The following is a 27705-nucleotide window of genomic DNA, read 5'->3' on the forward strand; positions in this document are numbered from 1 at the left end:
TGTTTTATTTGTGTGTGTGTGTGTGTGTGTGTGTGTGTGTGTGTCTGTGAGAATGAGTGAGTAAATAAGTGTGTGCGGTTATATGTGCACTGACAGCATTCACATGATTTACACAGCTGAGAAGATTGACACAGCACCATTAGTGCATACTGCTTGGTGTAGACAAGCCTATTAAGTAATTACCTCATTAAGTAATCAGCTACACGCAAAGGATTGTCAATCATAAAAAATCAGCAGCAATTTGTACATGACAGGCACCTGAGACACCCAGACCCTCATGTTTCACAGAGGTGCTTTTGGCTTCATCTGTAGTATTTAAATGCAGATTCTCAGCTCTCAAGATCATTCTGATTGGAAAGGATTTCTGAAGTGTGAAGAGAGTGCTGGCCATTTCTTCTTAAGGTCCGGTCAAAGTCTCAACAATACAAGAAGTCCAATACAAGAGCCAGGCAGATCCAATGCTGAACCTCTCTGACCCCAAACTACTGTGATAAGTAGAGAGTTTGGTCCTGAGGAGGAGCCCTTGGGCTGTGTGTGGAGAACACTGCTGTGGGCCCAGCCTCAGTGCACCTCCACACCCTAAATAAGGTCACATCAGCAAAACTAGCCAATCACAAAGGTTGGGCGAGGAATCAGAAAAACTAGGCCAAAGCACAACCATCCCATTCCCTCCATAGCAAACCACCCCCTTATAACACACAAGCACAAGCACAAGCACAAGCAACGGCCACCCTCTCCGCATAGATGCTCAGTTCTGGTGCACACGAAGCCTGACAGGCACATACCATCAGTGCACATACCATTCTTTAGTTATTTACAACTTCAAACAGACAAAGTGCATGTTGACCTGCCTCCCATCTCCTCAATATAATTATATATAGCTTTCGGCTCTCAGAGACATAGACTCATTCATGAACTTACATACAATTTCTATAGTCTCACTAATATGCTCCCATTGCTGTGTTGTGGACAGAATAACTTGGGACAAATTCATTTATTCTGAGGAATGGAATAACTTTAAGCCATTCACTTCCACTGACTTCCAAAGCAAAATAAAAGAGAAACTTCACTAATAACTTTGTTTGTAGGTATTACACCTACACGTGATTCAACCCAACAAGGAAACCATTTATTAACCCCAGATCAAGACCTGTATAGCTCTACAAAAATATATACACAAAAAAGTAAAGTAAACTGTGAAATATTTCAATATGTCAAAGTGACAAATTCATCTGAGGTACTTCATGGCACTGGAGCGTCCATGTCACCAAATACAAAGTGCTCCACTGTGGCATGGTTACACACACACACACACACACACACACATACACACCCCTCCCCATACACACAAAATAAAATGCCAAATGACATGAAGAGAACAAGTGTGGGCTCTCTAAACAAGCCTTTTTGTGCTGCAAAACAGTCAGTCTGGTACAACATGGACAAAGTGCAAATATGTCTCCCGACTACTGTCAGAGCACTAACTTAACTCTCATCTCTCACTCATTCACTCTCTCTCTCTCTTTCATTCACTCACTCGTTCTCTCTCTCTCCCATCAGTGCAGCAGCAGTCGCAGTGAGAGTGCATGGCGAGGAGACCTCCTCCTCCTCCTCACACCACAAAGCTCTCTCCGTCTGAGGCGGCCCCGGACTTCCTGCTGCCAGGTCTGGCAGGTGGGGGCCCACCACCACCTCCACCTGCTCCTGCTCCGCTGGCCCGTGGGGAGGTGGTGGGCCTCCTGTCTCTGAGGAGCGGCCTGTCCCCCCTCAGCCCCATCAGAGAGGGCGTGCTGCTGGAGGACACACGGCTCAGCTCAGCCTTGCCATCCGGCTCGATGATGTTGTTAATGACTGGGAAGGAGAAAGGGGAGATATACTGATGAATGGAATAAATAATAACAATTCTCTCTCACACACGCACACACACACACTACATTACTCACAACATATATTCCACTACTCTGTCATTTCTTAGAGGAAGAGAATAATCCAATACATAGAAAAAATAAAGAAAGGCTTCAATATTACTTGTACATCAGTATGTCCTGTGACCAGATTTAAAATATAATTTCCGGCTGTCATATTTACCTAGCTCAAACAAGCAAGCACTCAAAGAAAAACAAAATGTGAAAAATCATCAGTCTGCCTGATTGCTTGCTTGCAACAATTTAGTTTGAACATAATTTATACTGTTACATGAAATTGTCTGTCACCATAGTGAACTTGATTAGAATGGGGCAACGCAGGAGAGAGAGGACAAACACAGATGTCTACGATAGCCTCACGAATCCATTAACATCAGTCAGAAGAAGGGACCTTGATGATGCACTGACCTTCCAGTTGTCTCTGCACTCTTCTCAGCTCTTTTAGAATAGCTGCAATTTCCTGAGATGGAAATGTAACAAAGTTATGGAGAGGACAACATTTGTATGTGAAATAATTACTTCTAAAAGTGTCTAAAATGTCTTAATTACTATATAAAAATTCATAAAATATACCTTGTTGCCTGTTTTGTGAGTAGGAATATCATTGTCTGAATTGATTGCCTCAATTTCCTCCCAAACGTCTGCTTTGTTCTGAAACAGGACCCTGAAAAGAAGAAATATATATATATATAATATATATAATATATATATATATATATATATATATATATAATTTGTTTCACAGCATCAGGTCACAGCATACATTCTTAGAAAACATTTAGAACACTTCTTAAGGAAACACATTTCAGCAGTGGAAGCACCGCCATTCAGCAACCATAAACAGGCTTACTGCCCACGGGGACCAAGATTCAAGTCTGACCTCAGGTCGTTTCTCAAACCTTCTCCCCATCTCTCTGTCCCACTAATTTCCTGTCTTCTCCTCATTGGCCTGCCTAATAAAGGCTAAACAGTCCAAACACAGAACTTGGACAATAAATGTTTCTAGCAGGGCTTGCAGCATTTGATTACAAATATCAACTGAGTGCTGTGAAGCAGACTGGGATATTCAGATAGAGCTATGAAGGGCTGCGCTGATGCCATCAATGGTAAACAACACTAAGGTGTATTTCTGCATTTAAAACATCCATTTACAAGAAAGATATGTTTGCTGAAAAGTTCTAGTAAGAGCCAAAAGCCACTTTAAGTTTAATTTCTCAGCTGGTTAGGCCCCTTGGAAATCAGAAGTGAAACAGCCAGGTGTCAGCCCTTCTGAACACTGACTGGTTTTTTTCACTAACATGTCCAAACATTCGTCTCAAGGTAAGCACAACTACAGCAACAGCGACTCACTTCAGTTTTTCGGTCAGCTGTTCAGTGTTTTCCCGTATAGCCAGAGAGACCTGAGACACAGGATTCAGCTGCAGATCTTCTCCAGCCACCTAAAGAAGAGGGGTGAATAAGCCACAATAGCAAAAAGAACACATTTTTACTAAGTTGAAAACTACCGGTAAGCTACTTCATGGGAAATTGAAAAGATCAGGGGTCTAATCCAAGTATGTGGATTAGTGCAAACCTGGGTAAGCTACTGATACTGATAAAGCTCCAAATGGTAGAACACTATGGCTTCATTCTAGCAAAACAAAGCCATAGGACTCTTCTTTTACCCTAAGTTCACATATCCAGGTTAGTCACTAAACCACCCCAGGTGGAGGCAGAATAAGAACAAAACATCCCAACCTCATCTTCGGCTCTGCCCCGATGTTTGGAGGTCATCTCTTGGCTGTAGAGGACCTGATCGGGGTGTCTGGCCAAGCCTGAGGCAGACTGACTCTTCTGGAAGTTCAAGCTGGCCTCTGGAATGTTATGCCGTAGCTGTGGGGAACAACACACACACACACACACACACTATATTAAATGTCAATAAACAAACAATCATACAGCTTCAGCTGAGGACTTTATTTTAAGTGAGCCGGGAGGTTTCCGGAGGAATATTGAAGGCCATGACAATATTCATTTGTGACTCAGAGACAGAGACACACACACACACACGCACACACACAGTATGTACTTAGAACTGCCTGTAGCAGTACAATGCTGTATTTCAGTCATACAATTTCTAAGAGCATTAACACTGTATGTCTTTTCCTTACTGTGAGTAAACATGTCTCAGAGTTATTATCATGCTACCAAGCATAAAGATCCAGCATCTGACTTGTAGGTGTGACATGGGAGGTGTGGACGGTGGGGTAAATAACATACCTCCTCTCGCACTGGCACGGTGGAGATCGGTCCGGCTGCGTCCGCCTGCGGCTGTTCCGTTGCATCTCCTGCCACGTCATGGATTTCCCGCGCCAAGATGGCAAGATCCTTCGCCAGGTCCTGACTAAGCCTGCAGGAATCATGGAGAAATGTCACTCACTGACGAGGAGAATTTACAAGGCCCAAGTACGCTTTTGAGAAGAAGAAAAAAAACTATTAATGAACAGAAAATTAATAATGAATGAATGCATTTGACATTCAAAATATTCTGCTTGAATATCAGAAAGGAGAAAGCACCCAATAAATGTCACAGCCATTACCATCTTCAAAGAAGGTTACACTTCCCTTCCTTAAACACCACAAACAGTTATAACAAGGTTACCTGAGCCAAAATAGCCCAAAGCTCTTCAAAGGCAGAGAAGTATGTTCTGCATGACGGGCATTTTAAGTGAGTTTTACTTCACTTTTACAAAATGTGCCATCATATGGCTTATAGGGACTTCCTCTTTCTCTCACAGCTGAGCGTAGCGCTGGTGGAAACTGTGAGGAAGCTTTCTGCACCTCTGTGTACTTACAAGTGAGTACTTAAGGATGCTGGCCACTACAAATACACAGCCTTCAATTAAGGAAGTATTTCATTCAGGATATCCTCCTATGTTCTTACTGTTGTGCAATGCTTTTGTAAAATATAATTATCTATCTATCGCTTGGCTAATGCTAATGTTAGTTTTTGTATCTGATTTCACAAAACAAAAATTAAAATTAATGGTAAATATGGCTGAGAACTGTGAAACAATTTAACTCTACAACAAAAAATAAAAACTCATTCAAGGCCTGTGACATACTAGAAACCCACCTAGCATTGTCTTCACTGTGCATCCTTTAAGTCCAAATTAAGGATGAACATGACTAACAACTGTTACTGTATTAAACAAACACATACACACATGCAATACCATTTATGAGCTCTTGCTATTGGCAACAAAACCAGACTGCAGATGCTACTGTAGCTCCACCGTACCTGGCGATCTCTGCGCTGTGCGAGCTCCAGTTCTGGAAGGCGTCTCCCTCTCCGTGGCTCTCCTCCCCCGATTCCCGGCTGCGCACACGCAGGCCGGCGCGGGCCAGCACGGGGGTCTGACCGCGGGGCGTCCCCGAGGCTGACGACCCTGAGGTGTGGTGGGAGCGTTTGTGTTTAGGCGTGCTGTGGTTGGAGTCGTACTCCTCCTCAGACGTGGAGGTATAGTCGGAGCCCTTCTGGCGCCTCCGGGAGCCTAGCGGCGGCACCCCGGGCAGGCAAGGAGGCGAGGGGGGGGGGGGGGAGGTTTGAAGGAGGAGGTGTTGTTGTTGGAAGCACCCGGGTTAATGAAGGAAGGCAGGTTTGGAGTTTGGAGAGGAAAAAGGGAAAAAGACAGGGAGGTCAAGAAAGAAGGGAGAAGAGGAAGAGAGAGGGAGAAACAATGAAAGGAAATCTATTCCCCAGACCACCAAGTCCCACACTCTGACCTAATACCAGTTATCAGAGACTGCACAAGTGCCTTGTCAGATTGGAAAAGGGTTCATTTATTTTCTTTAATTCTATAATCTTGACCTTTTCAAATTCCCAAACTGACAAACACTTTGGCAGGCCTTTGGAAACATTTTTGCCAAACGTCTGCAATCCAAAGTAAATGCACTTCAAAGAATGTCACAGATAAACATGGTCAGAATGATAGCCCAGTAAGAGTAGAATGAGATTAATCATTAGGTTAGACTAGAGGATACTAATCATGAGCTAACCAAAGACCTCTATTTACTTGTCTTATCTCCATCTCCAAAAGAGATTTGAAAAGGACTGAGAGGTCTTTATGTTAGCTTGGGTTTAGTTATCAACCCTAATTCTGAGTCATACATACCAACAGGCATGGAAGGACACTGTTGTCATCAAACACACACTCACACAATCACTACACACTCCAAAGAGGTTGTGTGATAGTTAAAGACAATGGAGGGGAAAAAATAAACCCCAATGGAAACCAGGTCAGCCACCTGACCCCAATTGTCATTTAAACCAACTCATTCAGGCCTCAGGCTCATATCCCGCAGGCTTACATTCCTTTCTATTGACACCAACCAACCAAACTATTTGCATAAAATCTCACTGATAAGGTATACATATCTCACTTTAAAATGAATACCATGGAACGTTGAGCACAACACAAATGTACAGTTACATATACAAAAATATTGTAATTGGGTAAGATGGTCAGACAGAGAGCTGAAACAGGAAGCGGTGTGGCTCGTACTCACTGGCTGTGCTGCTGGCGTACTTGGCGCTGCTGGAGCGTCCGCGGATGATGGGCTTGTGGGCCGCTTGCACGGCGGCCTTCCTGGCCACGCTGTTGGGGTCGGCGGCCACGGAGGCCTTGCGCACGGACGTGGTGGACTCGGAGCTGCGGTTGGAGAAGCCGGTGCGCGGGGGGGCCGAGGCCTCGGTGTCGCTGGGCGTGGTGAAGGAGCTGGTGCGCTTGCGTGGCAGCGCCAGGAGGTCCAGCCGTGAGAGCGGCCGCTGCTGCTTGACCTCCTGGGGCGGCGCACGCGTGCCCACCGGTGCTGCGGACTCGTTGGCGCTCTGCCAGGTGCGCTCCGTCTCGGGGCCCTCGTTGTCGGAGGCGTCTCCGAGGCGGGCCCGGCGGAGCATGGAGGCCCGAGTGGGCCGAGGCGCCGACAGGGAGTTGGAGCGGCCCAGAGCCTGGGCCACAGCACCGCCTCCTCCGGTCCGGCTCGTCTTGGTGGGCTCCTCCCTCTGCAGGGGGGCCGCGCTCTTCTTGCGCATGAAGGACGTCCGCGAGCCAGACTCCTGGTCAGAGGTCATGGAGTCGGACCAGTGTCGCGTGCCCACTCCCAGGCAGCCAGAGAGCAGGTTGTCGTCGCTGAAGTCCACGGAGCCGTGTTTGCTGACGCTTTGCCGCAGGCTGGTCCGGGGACGACCAGAGGAGGACAAGGAGTCAGCCGTACTCACCTGCCGCTTCTCGTAGAGACGAGTGCGGGCCGGGCTCGGTCGGCTGCCGTCCTGGTCCATCAGATTGACAGATGACCTGGTCTTGTGGACACTACCTGTGGCTGTAGAGGAAGAGGACTTCTTTCCGGTCCCGGAGACCGACTCTCTGGAGTTCTTGCTGCTCCGCTGGCTAACTGTGCTGGACGTGTCCACGTCCGACTCTCCGGATAGCGAGTCCTCTACACCAGCTGAGGCGCTAGCGGGCAGCGGCTGACCATAGCTCTGAACCTGCAGCTTGGCTTCCAGAGCAGCAAGGACATCCTCGGTCTGCTTCAGGTACGAGTGAGTGTCCTGGGTGCCAATGCCAGCAGAGGCGCTGCGGTCCTTTGAGAAGTCCTGGCTGTTGGAGATGTTGGGCAGTCGCTTCTGCTGACCATCATTGCCGGCCTGGCTCTTGGTGTAGCTCTCCTGCCTGGAGAACGACGGGGAAGTGCCACCCTCGCTCCGGCTGGCGCTGCCGGCTCGCTCCTGGCCGTCCAGGTTGGGCGGAGAGGTGGTGGAGCCGCTGGCACTGGTGGGCCTGTGCCTGGTCATGGTGGCGCTGGAGAACTTGGGCCGCTCGTCCTGGTCCCACTCGGGCTTGGAAAGGCTGTCCTCGGAGCTCACGCAGTAGGACGTGGACTTGGCGGACACGTCCAAGGTGTCGGTCCGGTTCCGGGACCAACTCTTGCCACCGGACCTCCCTGAACTGGACCTCCTGCCCTGCTCAACCACGGAGCTGTCGTCTGACTTGCTGGCGTCGCTCAAGCTGTCCGGGTCCAGGTCGTCCTGCACGTGCAGGCGCTGGACGTCTTCCTTCTGACGGGGGCTTTTTGACCTCCGACCTTTGACATCGTAGGTGCCGTAGGGGTCTGGCTGGATGTGGATGCTGGGCGGGCTGGCCTCTGCCTTCTCCTGCAACGGCACCTGGGGAAGGACGCGGCGTGAGCGCGTGCCCTCGGACTCTGAGGGCTCAAAGCTCTTGTTCAGCATGGCCTGGTGGATGATCCGCGCTTCACCTGGGACACATGGACAGATGCTAGCTATTGGATTCACATTATTTATTTGTACGGTATCATAAGTTGGGACAATTATGACTATCAAAGTGTGATGCTAAAAGAAAAATTCATTAGAAAACCCACCTCACCACTGCATGAAAAACAATGACATTGTGTATTTGGTTGCATATAAACCAATATGCAACAGTCAGCTTTACGAAATGTTTGCTAAAAATGTTTGCTACAACAACAAATGGTTGGTATTTGTATTACTCAAAACAATATAATTTTTGAGCAGGTAGAATGGGTCTTAGATATTTGGAGTGAAATTTTCCCAACGTCTCACCAGAGCCTGAAAGGTCCATCTGAGCCGGGATGTCGAAGAGGCCCGTCACTGGGTTGGAGTCGGAGTAGCTGTCAGCCAGACTGGCCCACCTGGACACCCACCTGGGTCCCCCGGAGGACTCCGACTGGCTCTGTGGAGGAGCGGGTGGACATTAGTGGACGGCCACATGGGTTAGGACAGGGGGAGGGGAGTTGGTCTTCTTGCGCAACTGCACTTCTGTCTGTGGGTGGATAGGAGATTTGTTTCTAAAACGGGGACTCATTTTTCACCCTTTCTGGTGGGTCCTTAACGATTTGTGAAATACTGCTTTTGCAAATGTTTGAGGTTCCATGATTGTTAATACATGATGGAACAAATCTTAACACAAGGCCAAAACAATGACCCAATAATACTAATGAATATGATTTCAATGAATTAATTTGTAAAGGTTAACATTCTTGCAGTTACTGTAACACACATTTGAACAGCAGAAAAAAGCCCCATCTCACAAGGCAAGTCCCATATCCAGCACAGAAGCCATCACCAGAGAGAGAACACGCAACCTCACGCATAAACACCAAATCACCAGAGGAACCAAACAACGGGATGAGGGATGAAGAAGAATCATCACAGACAGAAGAACCACTGGCAAAGATTGCAGGATGGAGCTTCCACCTAGGAGGATGGTAGGCTGACCCACTGATTGGCTAAGTGATTGGATTGACTGGGAAGATCGACCAATGAAATGGATCAGAGTGTGGGACAAATGGTTGAGAGGAGAGCCCAGAGGAGCTTTTGTTGTTGTTTTTGTTTAGTAAAGTTTTACCTGCGACTGGCTAAAGCCTGCTGAGTAATTGCCCTGGGCAGGGGCAGAAGAACTACCCTCACTATGAGAGAGGCTGCTAGACTGGGCCTCCCTGCTGCTGCGTCTCCTGCCCGAGAGCTCGGGCCTAAAGGCCTCGGGGCTGGGCTGGGTGCTGGAGTCAGGACTCTCCACAACACCAAACACCTGTCAGGAACAAAGCAGGCATGAGAGAGCGACAGAGAGAAGCAGAGAGGAGAGGAGGGGAGAGGAGAGGAGAGGGGAGGGGAGAGAGCCAAGAGAGGAGAGGAGAGAGGAGAGACAGACTGAGAAACCCGAGAGAGGAGAGGAGAGAGGAGAGAGAGCGTGAGAAACCTGAGAGAGAAGAGGAGAGAAGGGAGAGAGCTAGAGTGCAGAACAAAGACAGCAGAAGGTGCGGCCAGGGCCAGACTCAACCTGCTCCCCAAGAGTAAGCTATGGTACTTAGCTAAACTGGAAAATAAACCTTTAGGAAGGGAATGAACTTTCAATTCAAAAACAGTTTTTTGGTTAGGAATCCGTTGGGATAATGCCTATTATCTTGTATCCCCTGCAAATCTGAAATCTGCTAATCTAAAATCAGTCAATGTTAAGCCAATTGCAAAAGTGTGGATTCCAACAGACTGCTTTCTGTCTGCAGTGAGTAGGGAGTGGCTGTGGAACAGTATTTGAATAGATCAACCCAAACAAAGTGCAGCCATGCCATGCCTCGTGCTGCAGGAGAGAGCTCAGTTTCTCTGGAGATTAGCGGTGATCCCCGATATGATGCCTCCAGAAACAGCACTAGTCTGCTGAGAGAGTCAGTCTCCCTCCATGCTGCTAATGAACTAGCTGAATACAGCACTTCACTGAGCAGGCTGAGGATGTAGCAGCTAGGACAGATGATCGGTCAACAATGGACAACTGTCCCTTTTTAATCCTGGACACTACTCAGGAGGAGGCTTTCATTTGCCTTGTTCAGAAGAAGAACCTTTGTTTATGTGTACCTTATGCACACATAAGTCCAGTTGAGTTCTCAGTGTGTATATTGTCACAGTGTGTGTACCAATTAACTTCAGCTAGTCAAGTTAAGTTCACTTGAACTTTATCAAAAAATGGATTCAATTACTTTAAAATTCATCCAAACTCCATTCAGATATGTTTGTTTGTTTGTATGTATTGTGATCCCCCTCAAATTAAGGGCTTTATTTACCTTATCGATCCTGTTACGGGCTTCCTCGACCTCCTTGTCCTGGATGTCGCCCTCTATGGTGTAGGTACCAGCGTCACTGAGGCTGTCCTCCTCCTCGTTCCTGAAGGCTCTGGGGGCCTTGGGGTCTGGGTCCGACCCCTTCAGGGACATCAGGGGCCCTTTCATAGGCACAGAGGACTGCTTGGGGCCTGAGGCGTGGTGGCTGGGGCGGGAGGCTGGCGTGCTCCGCTGGAGCTGGGCTTGTGTGGAGGCAGCGGAGGTGGCGGTGGATGCTGAGGGTGAGGAGGAGGAGGAGGATGAGGAAGGGGCAGGGGCAGCGGTGGCTGACGGAGGACGGGACTGGCGGAGGAACTCGTTGGCAAAGTCCTGCGCCAGCTTGGAGCGTCGGCCCACGCTGCCGAAGGGCCGCGACGAGGCCGAGCGCGAGGAGAAGTTGGAGGAGGAGCCGAGACGCACGTCCGTCTTCTCCCGCCGCAGGGAGCCGGCCCTGTAGAAGCCCCCTGAAGACGACGAGCCCTTGAGCGGGACGGTGAACTGCTGCGTTGGTGGAGTGGAGCCCTGCGCTGCAGTGCCTCTCTCACCCAACAGGGCGGCGCTCTTCCTCTTCTCCAGGCGGCTCTTCAGCACAACGTTGGCCTCGCCTGGGCCCATGTTGTTGCTGAAGGAATGCGAGCGCTTCTTGCGCGCGTTGCTGTCGTCAAAGAACTCGATGACGAAGGCCTGCTGGGGGTCGCCCCGGGCTTGGCTCTGGGGCGGAGAGGACAGAGCGGGGGTGGAGGAGGTGAGCGGGGGCTCGATAGAAGGAGGGGTGAAAGAGCGTGCGGTGGAGAGGTCAGAGGGTGAGTGCTGCCGGGGTTGTGGAGACCTCTGGGTAGAGGCTGGTGACTGAGAGTGCAGACGTTGTTTCTCCTTTACAACAGGATCCTCAGAATCACTCTGAGTCCCATCTTCATGCTGGTGATCTGTCAACAAGAGAGAATAAACACCATTAAAAACAAGCAAATAGTTACAAATAAATACAACAATAAACAAAATCTCCATGCATAAATCATGCTACCTATGTTTACTCAAGTTTTGTGACAACGTTTACGTTGGCCTCTGCTTAAGGCTTAAGAAATCAGGTGAAGGTAATCTCAAGCCTTCCAAATCCCTCCTCACAATCCCAGCGCTAACCAATGGGGCACCAGTTGGTCACCAGTCAGACACACACACACACACACACACACACACACACACACACACACACACACAGGCGTTCTCTCACCGTTGAGTGTCTTGTTGTTAATGGGCAGGTCACTCTTGGTGCTGTACAGATCATCTGTGCGCGACTTCCTCCTCATCATGCCGACGTCGCTTTGTACCAGCCAATCAGCGACCTTGCTCTCTGCCGACATCTCCTCCAGGGGCGTGGCGGCGGCTGATGCTGCCGGCTCCCCTCCACCGGCCGACTCTCGCCGGCGCTGCCGAAAGGAGAACTTGGTCACGTGGTCCTTGATCATGATCTTGCCCGGCTCGCAGTCGTCAAACTCGATGGTGAAGGACGCGTGGCTCTGCACCACGGGAGGCGTCTCAGGTTGCGTCGCCGGGATGGGGATCGGCAGGCTCGGGACCTGGGCGTCCGTGTCCTTGGTGGGGATTTCCTGGAGCTGCAGTGGCTGCGGCGGCTCGGACGTCTTGGGTCGGCCGGCCGGCTGCTGGATCTCCTTAGTGGGGATCTCGAAGTAGCTGGGCTCCCGTCGGTACGAGTAGACAGGCTTGGACGGGTCGTCGCCGTGGCAGCCATTGACCCCCGGCTCCTTGGAGTCGGCTGTGTAGGGTAGAGATTTACAGATTAATCGGCATCTGTGATCGGCGATGTGATCTGTGCGAGAGCCAAGGCACACCGAAGAGACGGGACAGACAGATCAGGATCCTCGGGGGCCAAGCAGGTGAGAGTTCAGCACTGCACAGAACCTTATCGCAGTTATATTTAGCCACCACTGAGCCTGATCTGGTCTCATTGTGAGCAGGCAAGCAGGGTAAGAATTTACAACACCCACATGCACAACCATACAAACAAACCACACACACACACACACACACACACACACACACACACACAAAACATATACAAATAGAAACAGCAAATGACAGCAGGGAACTGATGCAGTGTATACACAACAGCATATGTGATGGGCGGCCGTGCTGGCGAAAGTGCCAACAGAGTGCAGCTCCTCCTGCTTTTGTTTTTGAAGACGGAGACAAACAGAACCCAACAGAACGACTCCCAGTGGCTTTGACTAAACAGAACTCAGTCATGCTTCAGCCCATCCACCCGTGCCAGCTGGACCGCTCCATACACACACGGCTCTGAGAAACTATCCTGCAATAACCCAACACTGTTGGAATAATCCCTTAGAGTCTGGAAAGAGACTCGGTGTGTATGTGGGTGTATGTGCTTGTGTGTGTGTTTGAGTGTGTGTAACGGTGTGTGCTGTGTGTGTGAGAGCTTGTTTGTGTGGATATGTGTGTGTGAATAAGGAAGATAAATGTGTGTTGGAATACACTGTATGAAATACACATGAATGTGTGACAAGGCTTCCGCTCTTCTGAGTTCAGTTCTGTCAAAACAACTAACCCAGTCTACATCAAACCGCTCATACACTCAAGCATCACACAGATCAAATGGATTCGTCAGACAAACAGGATTATGGGTGTGTATGTGTACTGTATGTGTGTATGTGGTATGTTTGTGTGTGTGTGTGTGTGTGTGTGTGTGTGTGTGTGTGTGTGTGTGGGGGGGGGGGGGGGTCTGTGTGTGTGTATTGACAACATGAGATTGTCATCAATTTTACTTTAATTCCATGCATTAGGTTTAACATCCCCTCACCAACTGAACTGGACTAAGAGAGAGATGAGCTGGTATTGCTAAATAAGGGCACAAAGGCTAAGGGTTGGGAAACCCAGTACAGATGGTGACTTAATAGATGCATGATGTGACCGGGGGGTTGAGTTAGTGTGTGTTTAGGGTTTGTGCTTGAGGGTGCACACATGTTATAGGGATCAAGTGCAATAGACAGCGAGCATGTGTCTTTGTGTGTGTGCATATGTGTGTGCGTGTGTGTGTGTGTGTGTGTGTACGTGCAATTTCCTTCAAGCAGGTATGTGATTTCAGACCTGTGAGGCTGCTGTCTGCCTCTGATCATCCATCTCTGTATGACTTTATCGCTCTCGTTTCTCTCTCTGTTTGTGCGTGTGTGTGTGTTTGTTACTGTGTGACAGTGTGTCTGTAGACCTTTACCGGACTGGTCCAGGTGCTCCTCGTCATCATCTCCCCACCACGAAGGCTGCCCATACAGAGGAGTGGGTCTGGACACAGGGGCATCTGAAGAGACCACACACACACACACACACACACACACACACACACACACACACACACACACACACACACACAAACACACACAAACACACACACACACACACACACACACACACACACAATAACAAAGACAAGTTAGTCAGTAAATGGTGCCCTGCCCTATGTTTGTTGTGTCAATCACATGACAATGCTTTGACTTGACCACAACAGGCTTGTCTGACAGCATCACATAAAAGTCTACCGTCTAGCTTCTGTAGGACTGGACATGTACGCCACTGTGTCCTGTGCTGACCATAATCACTCCAAGTCAGACCATTTGTCCATTCCATTCATGTTTACATTTCATATATAATTTGATGACATCATAACAAAAGATAAAAGTTATCATACATCATTTTCAGCATTCATATTTTTTATTCTGATAAATTCTATGTGAAATGCCCATGCGGCCACCCCAGCCGATGAGGCAGCATGTCTTTTGTAGTGTGGATTAGAGTGGCCTGCCGTGTAAAACCCTTCAGACTGAAAGCATCAGAGAGCAGCAACAAGACGACAAGAGGACATGAGCCCCCACACCAGACACCCAGCAGACACACGGCTTAATCCGCCTGCTGAGCTGCGCACACACACACACACACACACACACACACGCGCGCGCACACACGCACACACGCACGCACGCACGCACGCACCCACTCACGCACACTCTCTTTCTTTCACTCTCTCTCTCTCACACACACACACACACACACATGCACTGGGTGTAATCCCCCTGCAGAGAGCCAACACAGCTCCTAATCCTAATCCTGTCTTTTCACTGGAGGTGACGGAATACAAAAAAATCAATTAAACAGTGACACAGTTGTGGCTGTGCATGGCGTGATGGAGACAGACTGAGAGCCAGAGAGAGCCATATTCAGATAGAGTCAGAGCGCAAGAGGGAGATAGAGGGAGTGAGTGACAGATAGAGAGAGAGAGAGAGAGAGAGAGAGAGAGAGGAGGCAGAGTTTTTGTGTAAATGTGGGTTTGTGTGAATAAGAGATGGTCGTCATCAGCTTCCCTACTGATCATGAGGCCCAAAGCGAGCCTATCGCCTCTCTCTCATGACGTCAAACAGCTGGGTTGGCTCTCTGCCTGTTAATCCGTCTACTTGTTGTCTAAATGCAAAAAAAGATAGGGGGATGGTCTGTGTGTGTGTGAAAGAGACAGAGGGTGCTGAAGCGGCACATTCTTGATCAGCCGAGCAGTTGAGCAAAGTCAGAGAATTAGAACTCTAGCCTGTTACCGCAGTAACCCAGAGTGGAATCAACAAAAGAAGAGAGGGGCAAAGAATGCAGGACACACACACACACATACACAGTCTAAAAAGATTACTCACTCCATTACTATCTAAAACAAAACCAAATATGGTAATAATAAACATCCAACTTTCATGTCTCCAAAGATCTGTCACTGACACATATCCTAAACTCTCTTTTGACTTCTTTCTGCTTATCATCCCATTATCTTCTGTTTGCTTTCCCCCTCTGTCAAGACAACAGAGGGACTGTTTCAGATAGACACGGTGTCTTGCACAGTGCTGTACTGCTGTAGGAACACAGTGCTATAAGCAGGCTGTCCCTGGACGACTGGGAGCTAATGAAATGTAACCAGCAGTGCTGAGTGTAGTTGTCTGCAAGGCTGTCCATGGATGGCTAGCAGCTAATGTAATGTTGCTATTCAGAGCTCTGCTAGGGTTTGGTGTAGACCTAGCTGTATGTAGGGCATCTCTGGCCTGCAACTGGAAAGAATGAGTGCCATAGTCACAGTGGGTGGGACATGACAACACCCCGCTCACATCGGAAAGAGAGAGAGAGAGGCAACACATACATGAGTGGAGGGAGGGAATGTCTCAAGTGTAGAGTGCAACCCAAACAAGGATAGAGGGATAGACGGAGAAAGAGTGAGAACATGGGAAAAATAGGAGTCAGAGAGAGGAAGAGAGGTGGAGACCATGGGTGAATGAGTCAAAGAGGAAGAGGGAAAGTCTGTAGGAGTGAAACATAAATAGATATATAGAGACACAGAGACCACCAGTGGGACTGAGAGTAGAGAGAGAGAGAGAGAGAGAGAGAGAGAGAGAGAGAGAGAGAGAGAGAAAGAGAGAGAGAGAGAGAGAGAGACTGAACCCTGAGTGCTCTGAGACTGAACCACCAAAGTAGCTTCCCTGCATAGGGCCTCTTTCACAAGCACCACATAAGCTCATACACTGGAGACAGTGAGGTCTCGTCCACCCATCATGTTTTCAACTAGTCTCATTGATTTTTGAAATTGGTAATTGGCAGTTCTTGTCTCCAGTGAATGGTGCCAATGGTGCACAGCTCATATCAGAGGCCATGATGAGGGAGCATGAAGTAGCCAATGGCTCCTCAGAGTAAAACAGCCCCCCATCTGACATGGCAACTCGGAAACATCCCCTGCTGCTAAAACACTGCAAACATGAGCCCACAGTCTGGGCTTGCGGACCCATGCCAATCTTAACTAACCAACCAAGCACATGATCTTCTTCAAGGACATACTTGGAGGAAACACCTGACTGGGCTTGATGATGGGTCAAGGAGGAGGAGCAAGGAGGGATGTGCTGATCTGCACATGATTGGGGGGTTGATCTCCTACTTGTTAGTGGGGTGGAGGAGGAGGTGGTGGTGGAGGAGGAGAAGTCCCGCTGCGGAGACTCCTTCTCCAGAGCGCCTTACTGAAGGCAAGGAGCAGAGGCTAATCCCTCTGCTGTGATCAGACTGGATAAAGGTCTTCATTAAAGCGCTGCACCGGACAGCACTGGACAGCACTGCTCTGCGCTGAGCTGTGCTGAGTTAGCGAGATGCTAATGAGACGAGATGCCTGCCACGGGGCAAACAGGGTAAAACCCAGAAGGGCATTTATCACAGAGAACAGGGACAGAGACAGGGAAGACTCAGTTCTACTGTATATTTGATATTTTGATATCTTAATAGTACATTACAATGTTCTTAATACAGTGAGTATTTTGTAAAATATACATTCCATTACACTTAATTAAAACTAATCCTAGAAGTACACAACAACTAATGTACAATGTACACACTGATCAAGCTCAAGTTCAAGTTGGGTTCTGTAAACTGCCTTGAGACATTCATGTGTTACTACATAAATAAAATTGAACTGAATTGAACACTGATCAACCAATTACATAGTAACTCTGCACACTAAATGTAAAGTTAAGTGTGGACCTTTATGTAATGGCTACTCATATTTCCCCATTTGTGTGAAACTGCCAAGACAGATTGCTAGTTTCACATTTTCTGATTTAATTTTAGAGAATCATGTAATATGTAAACATAGCCTTGGGTCTCATTAAGGAACGTGTGCGTGTGTGTGTGTGTGTGTGTGTGTGTGTGTGTGTGTGTGTGTGTGTGTGTGTGTGAACTACAGAGGCTTGTTTAACTGTGGCCAATGGAAAAAAATGGTTCCAATCCATTAAGGGCAGAAAGCACCAGTGTCTCTGGGAAAGGAAGGGCAGGGAGAGGCTTTCCCAGATGCTAGCTGACACATGAATGAGAGGCATTCACAGCCAGCCAGAGCCTTTCAATCCCGCATGACTCGGGCTCAGGATCTATGAGATGCTTTAAATCTTGGAGGCACCATGAATTTGAGCGCCACACAGTCACTGGCTCTGTCTGGGCCAGTGAAGATCCCCTAGTGCCCCGACAGAGGGTGTGCTTTACTGGCAATCCTTCACTTTCTGACAAACTGCTTGGTAAACAGTGTAGTGGCTTAAAGCATTCCAGGAAGAACCACCTGAGTAACTGTGGAACTACAGTAGAGACCACATACTGGCATGGGCATAATGCTTAACATAAAACCAAATAATAATGGAAAAAAAAAACATTTGGATTACCCAGAAAATAAACAAACCACAAACACACACACATACACACACACACACACACACACACAAGCAAATGTGTGTGTCCCAACGGCATTCTGAGAAATAACTTCAGACAAACACCATGCAAAAAAAGGGGGGGGGGGGGGGGTTGGGGAGTCCAACCCCCTTGGATTACCTGCACGCACGCACATGCTTACACACACACACACACACACAGCATTCTAAATCCAGGAAGGGCACATGTACCAGTGAAATCACAGGCACCTGCTGAGACACAGTGGCTTGTCCCTGGCAAAGGCCTGGGTGGTTGGCGGGAGAGCTGAACATGCAGCCTGCCAAAATCTCCCAGCATCCCTCATTCCCAATCATTCTATCCTGAGCTGAGCACACCAACACCAAAACCCCATCAAAACCCTGCACAGCGTCTCTGATGCCTTATAGTTGAACAGAGAGCAGGGATGAGTGAGTACAACATGGGAGAGAGTGGAAGACAGGCCGAGAGAGAGAGAGAGAGAAAGAGAGAAAGAAAGAGGGAGTGGAAGACAGGCAGAGAGAGAGAGAGAGAGAGAGAGAGAGAGAGGCTATTTGTTCATTTACATTATCAGCACATCTCATGTGCATGCAGGAACATGGTCAGGGCAGAATTCAAATAAGCGGAGAGCAACACACTTCCTTTTCCCCCAAACACATGGGCGTGGAGTTGGGTGGGAGAGATATAAGCCAAATAAGGACCGGCCTTCTGTACTGGACAAAACATCTCAATACAGCAGCACACAAACCCCACAACAAAGACCCAGATAGCCAAGGGTCTCTTGTTACCCTGAAGCTTAGTTTGAAAGTGTAGGGGTTTACCGTTTACACCATTTGTGCTGGAGGATGGGGGAGGTGGGGGGTTGTAAGCTGACAAGTGTGTAGCTCTGCAGTTACCTGGCGTGGCCTTGCGGTCACTCTTGTCCTGCTTAGAGCTGGGAGACACCGTGGCTCTGCTCTTCTCCTCCGCGTGCTCCCGTCTCTTGGACTCTGACGTCTTAACACCGATCTGCAGCTGGCTGGTGTACTTCTCATGCTGGTGTTGTACACACACACACACACACACACACACACACACACACACACACACACACACACACACACACACACACACACACACACACACACACACACACACACACACACACACACACACACACACACACACACACACACACACACACACACACACACACACACACACACACACACACACACACACACACACACACATCAGTTGTATGCACCCCAAAGACCCATCATTTCACACATTCAGAGGGGCATCAACTGACCCACGCTCAAATGAATGGCTTTTATAATACAGTATTGCCATTCATGAAGCACTCAAGGCTGAGAAGAAGACAATGCCCCTCATACATACATAACTGCATAAACAGCCCGCCATACATAAACACAGAACAGAGAGCCATACAACACACACACACAACACACACACACACACGTAACGTTAACCCATGAACACATTAACTTCCACCTTCTTAAGCACAATCACACAAATAAAACAGACATTAACAAGACACACACACACACACACACACACACACACACACACACACACACACACACACACACACACACACACACACACACACACACACACACACACACACACACACACACACACACACACACACACACACACACACACACACACACACACACACACACACACACACACACATACAGCAGCAGCATTACCTTGAGAGCCTCCTCTGGTACCTTGTGCTGGCTCCTCTCCAGGATGTACACGTGAGCATGTGGGCACTGCTAAGGACCTTAACACCAGCACTGACGCCAAACACAATTACACACAAGACCTGGCCTTGGAACAATACACTTGAGAAAACTTGACCATCAGCTTACAATGACCTACAGCTAGTGGCCCCTTAAAGGAATTCCACACAAACATTTAAGATAGTTAAAAGAGGCTTTCTATAAACTATTCTATAACATGTGTGGTTCCTTGGAAATCATGTCTTTGGTGTAACTAGCACAACACAATCACATTCTTCGAATGTTAGGCTATGTGTGTGACCCTAATCGGATGTGTTGTATAACTTACAAAGGTATATGGAAACACACAGTCTTGAATGTTTAGATCATGACTGGTATTCCTTACAGAACATAGTGAGCATTCACCGACTCACAAACATGAAAGCGGCTTTGCTGCCAGTGATCCAAGTTGGAATTTGGGTGTGCTTAATTTTTCCGGGTGAAGAAACACAAAAGGTTTTCTAGTGCACAAAAAGGTTTAATCTGAACCACCTGACTACACTGCACTACATATACTTCCTGATTTCAAAAAGTGAAAAAAAAACAACCAAATTAAAATGAGAAGATGTGCTTGAAAAGATATCATATCCAAATCGGATGATGTCGGAGAGCTTGAGCGTGATGTAGGTTTGGTCTGGGATTCGGAGGTCGTTGACAAACGTCTAGGAGGAGACACAAGACAACACAAACACAAACCAATCAAGACACCCATAGAACACACAAACAATCCAAGCCTGTTTTTAATCTATCTCCCTAAAGCCTAAGGATGCTACTTTTTGTAGTTTTGTAGATCAAGTCTGTATTTTTGGGGGGGTTTAACTATGTATTGTTGACTATTTTGGGAATGTCTTAATGAGCAAATGAGCAAAACTTCCAAGACTTCTACACAAATGTCCATTCTTTTCCAACTCTACTTGTTCCTCCCCACCAGCTTGCCTGGCTGGTTGTTATTTTGCATGCTGCAGCCAGTGGAGGCTCCCAGGTCCCCCTGTGAGGTGTGCCAGGCCTGTTACCCCCACTGAAAGTTAAGCCCGAACCACCGTAAGACTGTAATAAGATTGCAAAGGTTATGCAATGAGGGTGTCTAAGCTCAGGGAGAGGGCCAGTGAAGGGACATATGGAGGGTAAAAAGGCTAAATGACTGGGGCATGATGGAAGTGAAATAGTGGAGGTAGGAAGTAGTGAAACAATATTTACTATAGGGGCACACCAGCACAGAACATCACATTTATTTTGCACTTCACTTTCACTGAACGATTTTCACAGATTACTGATATGTGTGCATGCACCTTCATAGGCAGTGCATTCCCATACATTACATCTACTTATTTAAACCCATTTGTTTTTCAGATGAGGTAACTATCAAAACAACACAATGGTGTTCTTGTACCTTAAAATAATGGCTTCAGGAATGGCTAGTATTGCATGTAATGTTGTCGCGGGTATGAGCATGACCCTTTCCATCGATTTTAGACAAATTGTAAACTTTCCCTCGGGATTAATACCCCTATCTATCTAGGGGTAGCCCTTAGGGCTACATGTAAATGGGTAGCCAGTATGTTGACATTTGAGGAGAAGGGGAATTCCTACAGTGTGCAAGTCTGACATCATCAGTACAATATCCATTGTATTGTGTTTCTTTGTGAGGACTGTGACCTAACTGAGACACCTGAAGAATCCTATCTGCCAGGAACAAGAAAGCACAATTATCCAACAAACAAAACAAAAACTCCTCCTCTCAGGGTCATCATTTCAGCTCTACATTCCTAGAATAGTCAACTTCCAAATCTACAGACACGGCTATACATATGGATTTCACCTACAGCAAAAACAAAGGCAAACACAATGCACAAAGCAGACTGTGAGGTAGGCTGTTGGACCAGTTCCAACTGTAACTAAAGAAACCACAAATATGCTTGATTTTCAAGCCAAGGTTTATAGTTAGGTATCAATGAGAGATGTGTGTTCCTGATGAATGAAATGTGTAAGCCGCTTGTTCTATGAAGAGTACTATTGAAATGGAACCGCCCAGCCATCATGCGCTGTTCTGGTTATTTAAGAAAGCTGAGGGTGACTGGGATTGCACTAAACAAAGCAAAGCATTAGAACATTAGGCCATCAGGGTTAGATAGGGTTTTACTTGGGAGGGGAACTGGACAAGGGGAACTGGTTGTGCTGCAGCTTGTAAGTTTAACTATTAGCCTCTTGTCAGCGCTGAGTGCTTTGGGAGCACTGAAGTTTATTGTCAAAAGAAACACTCAATATTGAAACTGAGACGAGCTGTTAGGACAGAAACTACTGGAGCGACAGTTCCCTGAAGAGAGCATGATTTAGCAGGTGCAGAGAAACTCAGAGAGAAAGAGGGGGGAGGAGAAGAAGAGGGAGAGAGATTGAGAGAAAGGTTGAGGATACAGAATGAGAGATGGGGGGAAGGAGAATATGGGAGAGAGATGTTCACACAGATGACAGAATAAACAAAGAGTAACAGGGAAACAGACACAGTTGAGAGGGAGAGAAAGAGAGGGACAGACGGATAGAGGGAAATAGCGAAAGAGAGGAAGAGAGCGAGAGAGAGCAAGGGGGAGGGAGAAAGAGTGCAGCAAATAGAATGGGATCAAAGCAGCAGAAGAATGCACTGCTCTCTGCCTCTGCCCAACCAAGCCAGAGTGGCGCTGACAAACAGCTCTTTTGTGCTGAGGGGCCCTCGCTGGAGTTAGGCTCCAGAGTGGGGACAGGGACCTGCTACCTACTCGCGCATTATCAGGACTCTAACTGACCGCACCCTCACACAAAGATTGAGCAAACAAACATGTTCTGTCCCAAACACGGGATTTGGGCAGCTCAAGACCAGCTTGGCCATCTGTTGTGTGAGTGACACCCACTCATTCACCTTGTACATTACAGAGGTGCTACTATGGGGCAAGCTATCTGCTTTTAGTGCACTACTCTCAAGGGGAATGGGCAGTGAACTGGGCTAACGTGGACACACCTCCTTTTCTGCAGCTGTGCTTTAATTTTTCTTTTCTTTTTTTTTGTTGCAGGTACTCAGTTCTGACCTCGAGCTCCGCAAAAACGGGTGTGTGGCTAATGTCACCAGAAAAGGCTCACTTTGGGTGACTTTTTGAGAGCCTGTTAGCAAATCTCTGCCTCCGACCTGAATCTGGAGCTTCAGTAGCTGATCAGTAAAAGATATTACAACATAGGTGGCCATAATCACACAACAGATACCTGGTTGTGGCTGAACATCCCACACCAAAGAAAGGGTATAAACACCAGAGCCCAGCACCTGTGGAGCTGGACATCCGCTGCCAAAGAAAGGCATTAGAAGCGATGCGAGGCAGACCCCCATGGCTAGAGGTGCCTGTTTAACTCACCCCATTAAGGCTTCCCAGGTCCTTCACCAGGTGCTCATCCGTGGCAGGGTCATAGTTAATGACAGCGTGCTGTTTGTCCACACTGCGGGACTGTGAGAGGGATTGAGAGAGAGAGAGAGAGAGAGGGAGGGAGAGAGAGAGAAAGAGAAGGAGAGAAAGAGAAATGAGGTACAACGATGTCAGTTACAGTTGATACAAACATCTGTGCTAGTAGCAGGAAATGAACCTGCATTATGTGCTGAGTATATGAAAGTGTCATAGCACATAACTAAATGTAGTGGCTGGCATAAAACATTCCCAGCGTACTGTATGTACAGTGAACACAGAGAGACATTTTACTGTTGGTTAAAGAGACAGATCAGGCATGTTTCTTATGGAATACAGTAATAGGCACTTTTTCAAACCACATTTGACTAGAGAGCCATATCATTACTGAACGTCCCATATGAAACCTCATCCATTTGCATTGAGTAATGACACTGGAATCAACATAATCGAAACACACGGCAAAGTTGGCCTTTCCTCTTATGTCATTATTATCCACTCAAGGTCTCCTCCCTCTCCTCCTCCTCCTCCTCCTTCATCTTCAACATCGCCTCCCTACTTCTCCTCCCTCTACGCTTGCAGCAGGACTTCAAAGGCGAAGCCCTGGACAGCCGAGCTTGTTTGCAGGGGCCTCGTTAGGGCCCATTAGCGAGGCCATTTCATGGCTCTGTCAAATTGTGTCCACAACACTGGGTCAATTCTCCAGCCAAGAGGGAGAGAGAGAGGAAGGGAGAGACAGAGAGAGAAAGAAGGAGATAGAGAGGAAGGGATGGAGAGACAGAGAGAGAAAGCAACACAAACACAGAAAAAGAAATGTGCTGGAGAAACAATGGAAGGGTATAGAGATATCATGAAGAGGTGTGAAAAGACAGGAAGACAGAAAAAGAGGTAAAAAGAGAGAGATAAGGCAGGTGAGAAAGAAAAAAAGAAAGAAAGAACAGAAAAGAACAGAGAAGAGAAGAGAGAGAGAGAGGGTGATTGGGAGGAAGAGGGAGAGAGAGGTTGGGAGGCATGCACATTGCGTTCCAGTTTGTTACACACAGAGCACTAAGGAGGCCTGGGTCGTTGAGCTCAGTGGACTTGAACACTCTGTGGTCTCGGAGCAGATTGAAATGCTTCAGCAGATTAAGGGCCAAACTAGGGGAGTTCAGAGCTACAGAGCATGCTCTTTTTCACTCACACCGCTCTCACCCTCTCAGCTGCCCTTGCTAGAATGCAAGACCACACACTGCACAATCCAGATAGCCATTTATTATTGAACTATTGTGAATCTATGAACATTTCTATTTTTTAGTTGGTCACAAATAGACCACACACTTTCAGAGAAGCGTTTGTTTGTTTGAGATTTTCTGGCCACTCTAAACACACATTGTATCTTTTGAGCATAGGGAGCTGCTGAAGCTCTTATCAGTGAGATGGCTGATAGGAGACCCTGTGGCCACTGTGTGCAGAGAAAACACGGCTGATGAGGAGGACGAGGCCTGGCCTATTTACTACTCACTTCCTCAAGGGGGACCTTTCACTAGCAGGCCAGCACGATGTTATCTTCACCACAAGCGTGAGGAAGACAAAACATGATCCCGCCTAACCACCCACACACACACACCCACACCCACACACACGATGCAGAGTTTTTTAACGACTACGATGAGCATGCACAACAGCTGGCATCTAAACTGTGGTTCAGACTGAGATTCCGCGCCAGAGGCATTGTTGCCAGTTCACACCAAAACTCCCGTTCCTCCTTGTATCAACACTGAGAGGAACAGCACACTCAGCCATAGACAACAACTCTATGAACCAATCAGGGAGGAGGAGAAGCAAAGAAAAGAAAGAGTAATGCTTTTTAAAGAGGCAGACAGAAATTATAAGCCACTCATCACACTAAATGGGCGAGGCATTGAAGCTGCGGACAGCCAGCCAGCCAGCCCCTCTGTTCCCTTGAATGTGCACGAGAGGAACTTTCAAATTCTGCTGGCTAACCATTGTGGTAGGGCAGGGCATTCAGAGCAAAACCACAGGCCGAGGAAACCATATAAACAATTTCAAGAGGAGGGATCTGCTTCATGGTGGTGCTGTGTTTTCCAGGGGCCGACAGAAAGGGATGGAGGAGAGGAAGAGGAGATGTAGAGGAGCGTGCAGGCAAGGAACATTCCAGAAGCAGGAGTCTCGGCCTGCCAGCAAATGGTGAGAGATACTGTGCACTGGACGGAATGCAGTGGTTGCGTTTTGAGATGCTGCCAAAAGGGAAGTCTCCCTGCAGGCAATGTAGAGGCACTCAAGAATTGTGTACCCACATACACACACACATGCACACGCACACACATACACACTTGACCTAAGCCAAGATCAGAAAAAACACTGACATACAATAGGCTTCAACAGAACAGTAAAGTAACACACACACACACACACACACACACACACACACACACACACACACACACACACACACACACACACACACAGACACACACACAGACACAGACACACACACACAATTAGATCAGGAAAGGCTTCAGTCGTCCAAGCCACAAGTCAAGTGGGCTACTTGAGAATCAAACTCACTAAGAGACACACAGACACAAACCCCACCCTGTCTTTATCATACCAACACAGAGTGGCATCTCATTCAGTTTGCCAGAGCTCCACACCCATGTGGAAGAGTAGTACTAGCCAAGAGGCAATCGCACAAGTTGTGGGGAAAGGCTTCATCTCTGGACAGGCAGCTGCCAGGATGACCATGTAGTGCCACTGGCTTTAGGACCCTCACCTGCAGCATGAGCTCGCAGTCATCCCGGCCCACGAAGATCATCTCCCGCGGTAACCGGTGCCGTGTCCCTGAGCTGCTCACCAGGAACCATGATGTCACACTCATCTTTGCTGTTCACAGCTCCAGCAACATCCTTGGGAAAACAGACACCACAATATTCCACTTTCACTGCTGTCATTTTTTCCAGAATGATTAACTTCATATATTTTAATAAAAAGTATTCACCAAACAGAAAAGCAAGGTCTTCGCCAGCTAAAGAGTGCACTTTACTGGCCACTGTTCATAAGTACTTACCCTGATGTGATACGCAAATAACATACAGTGTAGAGAAGACCAAATCTGTGTCTGTGCTTGTTGCATTTCTCTCTTATCTTGTGTCTGTTTTTAAAATCAAAAGTGAATTTATCTGAAGTATGGGCAGCGATGAAACTGGAGCTGCCTTGTTTGTTTAGACAGCTTGTGGCAGACCCAGCAGCTGGTCGTATAAAAACAACAGCATCTAATCAGCCCTTTGGACGCTGCACACTGCAAGCACCCGCAATTTCACTGATTGAATCGCAGGCTGCACACACACAAATCTGAATGCAGTGTTATCCACTTGGAGACTTAATCCACAGTAAACAACAGATTTAACACGTGACTTCAACTACAATGTGGCGCAAGTAGTGACTAGTCATATACTGTCTACTAGTCATATCGACCATATTTGGGGTAAATACAGAGGAGACATTGTCATTCGGTAACGTTAGTTGGTGGCCTAAAGAAATTACCCATGACATGAAAATATGAAATTACAAAATTGATGATGGTGAGTGGGCACGGCTACATTACAGAGAAAGAGAGACATTTTCTGACCTAGATATTAATTGTAGACTGATAAATGATGTGCTGGTATCATGACAGCCAAACAGCTGTGCAAGCCGAAGGGATTCTTTCAAAAGTAACATCCGAAGTACGCACAACAGTAGCCTACAGTACTCCACTTTCACTGGTCAACTCAGACTAGTTGAAGTTAAAACACCTATCGACATAAACTGTCACCCCCAAAAAATTACGTTAACTTCAGAGGGGAGAACAATGTTTCTATGACTGTGAGAGCAATGTAGTGACATACGTAGGACGTCTCTCAGCGTGTCGTTAACTGTCTGGAAGCGGAGCATGGAATTTATCAACACGTTAGCAAGTTAGCTAAACTAGCCAACTAGCAAGCAACAATTTCGTTATAAGCTAGCTGGGTCATCTCACAAAGTAAGTTATTTTAGCTATTTTATATCGACTGGCAAATGCATTTGTTAACCTAGATAACTTTTACAATATGCCCTGAACATTCCCCCGCTCATGGTAAGACCAGACACGAATACAATACAGGAACTTCCAACTGTGAGACAAGCTTCCTTCTTCTGACATTCCCAGCCCATTCCATTTCATTTGACAACCATATAAGTTAGCAGTTAGCTACCTTGAATCCAGATTCCTTTCGCTGAAAGTGACAGCCAGTTTTGATCCCAGCAATCTGATCAGTTTTGCCTTGTAACGCTGTATCTCTTTCCTTGTCTTGTATAAAAGTTACGCATTTGTTTGACAAACAACGAGAAAAAGGAAATCCAAACGTCGCTTGTCCAGGTGAATGCAGAACACACCCTCTGTTAAACTGGCTTTGACTTCCAAAGTGGAGCGGAGCCACCAACAGCGCCTCTGGATTACAATACAGCTTGGTGACGCAACTGGCCCAGCAGTCAAATGAAAAGCCTTGGCACCTGACCGAAAGAACCCCACCTTTTACGAAAGGTGAGCTCAGTTAAATTACAGAATCCTCATACCAGGGAGGTCAGGCAGGATTTTCTCTCACACCTTTATATAGG

General features: G+C 47.5%; 1 protein-coding gene across 4 annotated transcripts; it reads right to left on the bottom strand.

Moving 5' to 3' along the window:
• Positions 1-23: 23 nt before the first annotated feature.
• Positions 24-27504, bottom strand: cep170ba (centrosomal protein 170Ba). Of its 4 annotated transcripts, none has more exons than XM_076299723.1 (19): positions 27303-27504; positions 25844-25976; positions 23026-23115; positions 20233-20313; positions 19577-19633; positions 18755-18893; positions 13840-13923; positions 11824-12366; positions 10560-11521; positions 9353-9535; positions 8548-8677; positions 6474-8222; positions 5206-5458; positions 4185-4314; positions 3663-3797; positions 3276-3364; positions 2499-2589; positions 2334-2385; positions 24-1851 (listed from the first exon to the last, which is right to left on the bottom strand). In XM_076299723.1, exons 2-19 carry the CDS (start codon positions 25946-25948, stop codon positions 1613-1615), a joined length of 5112 nt encoding a protein of 1703 aa, XP_076155838.1. In that variant the 5' UTR covers positions 25949-25976; positions 27303-27504; the 3' UTR covers positions 24-1612. The 4 variants fall into 4 exon arrangements, with proteins under 4 accessions (XP_076155838.1, XP_076155839.1, XP_076155837.1 ...); XM_076299724.1 differs by having other exon boundaries at positions 5206-5353; positions 13834-13923; XM_076299722.1 differs by having other exon boundaries at positions 13834-13923.
• Between the last annotated feature and the right edge of the window lie 201 nt (positions 27505-27705).

The sequence above is a fragment of the Alosa pseudoharengus genome, unplaced genomic scaffold, assembly GCF_046254945.1.
Source record: "Alosa pseudoharengus isolate Yale_2024_CS ecotype anadromous, Long Island Sound unplaced genomic scaffold, YU_APseudo_1.1 YU_APseudo_1.1_scf_22, whole genome shotgun sequence".
Taxonomy (NCBI): domain Eukaryota; kingdom Metazoa; phylum Chordata; class Actinopteri; order Clupeiformes; family Clupeidae; genus Alosa; species Alosa pseudoharengus.

What these genes read in the sequence shown, in the direction of transcription:
- cep170ba (XM_076299722.1), bottom strand. Translation starts at nt 25,948, where the DNA reads ATGAGTGTGACATCATGGTTCCTGGTGAGCAGCTCAGGGACACGGCAC. An exon ending in GTACGCCAGCAGCACAGCCA is followed by an intron (nt 5,459 to 6,473) that starts GTGAGTACGAGC and finishes TGCCGCCGCTAG; the next exon opens with GCTCCCGGAGGCGCCAGAAG. An exon ending in GGGGCAGAGCCGAAGATGAG is followed by an intron (nt 3,365 to 3,662) that starts GTTGGGATGTTT and finishes CCTCTTCTTTAG; the next exon opens with GTGGCTGGAGAAGATCTGCA.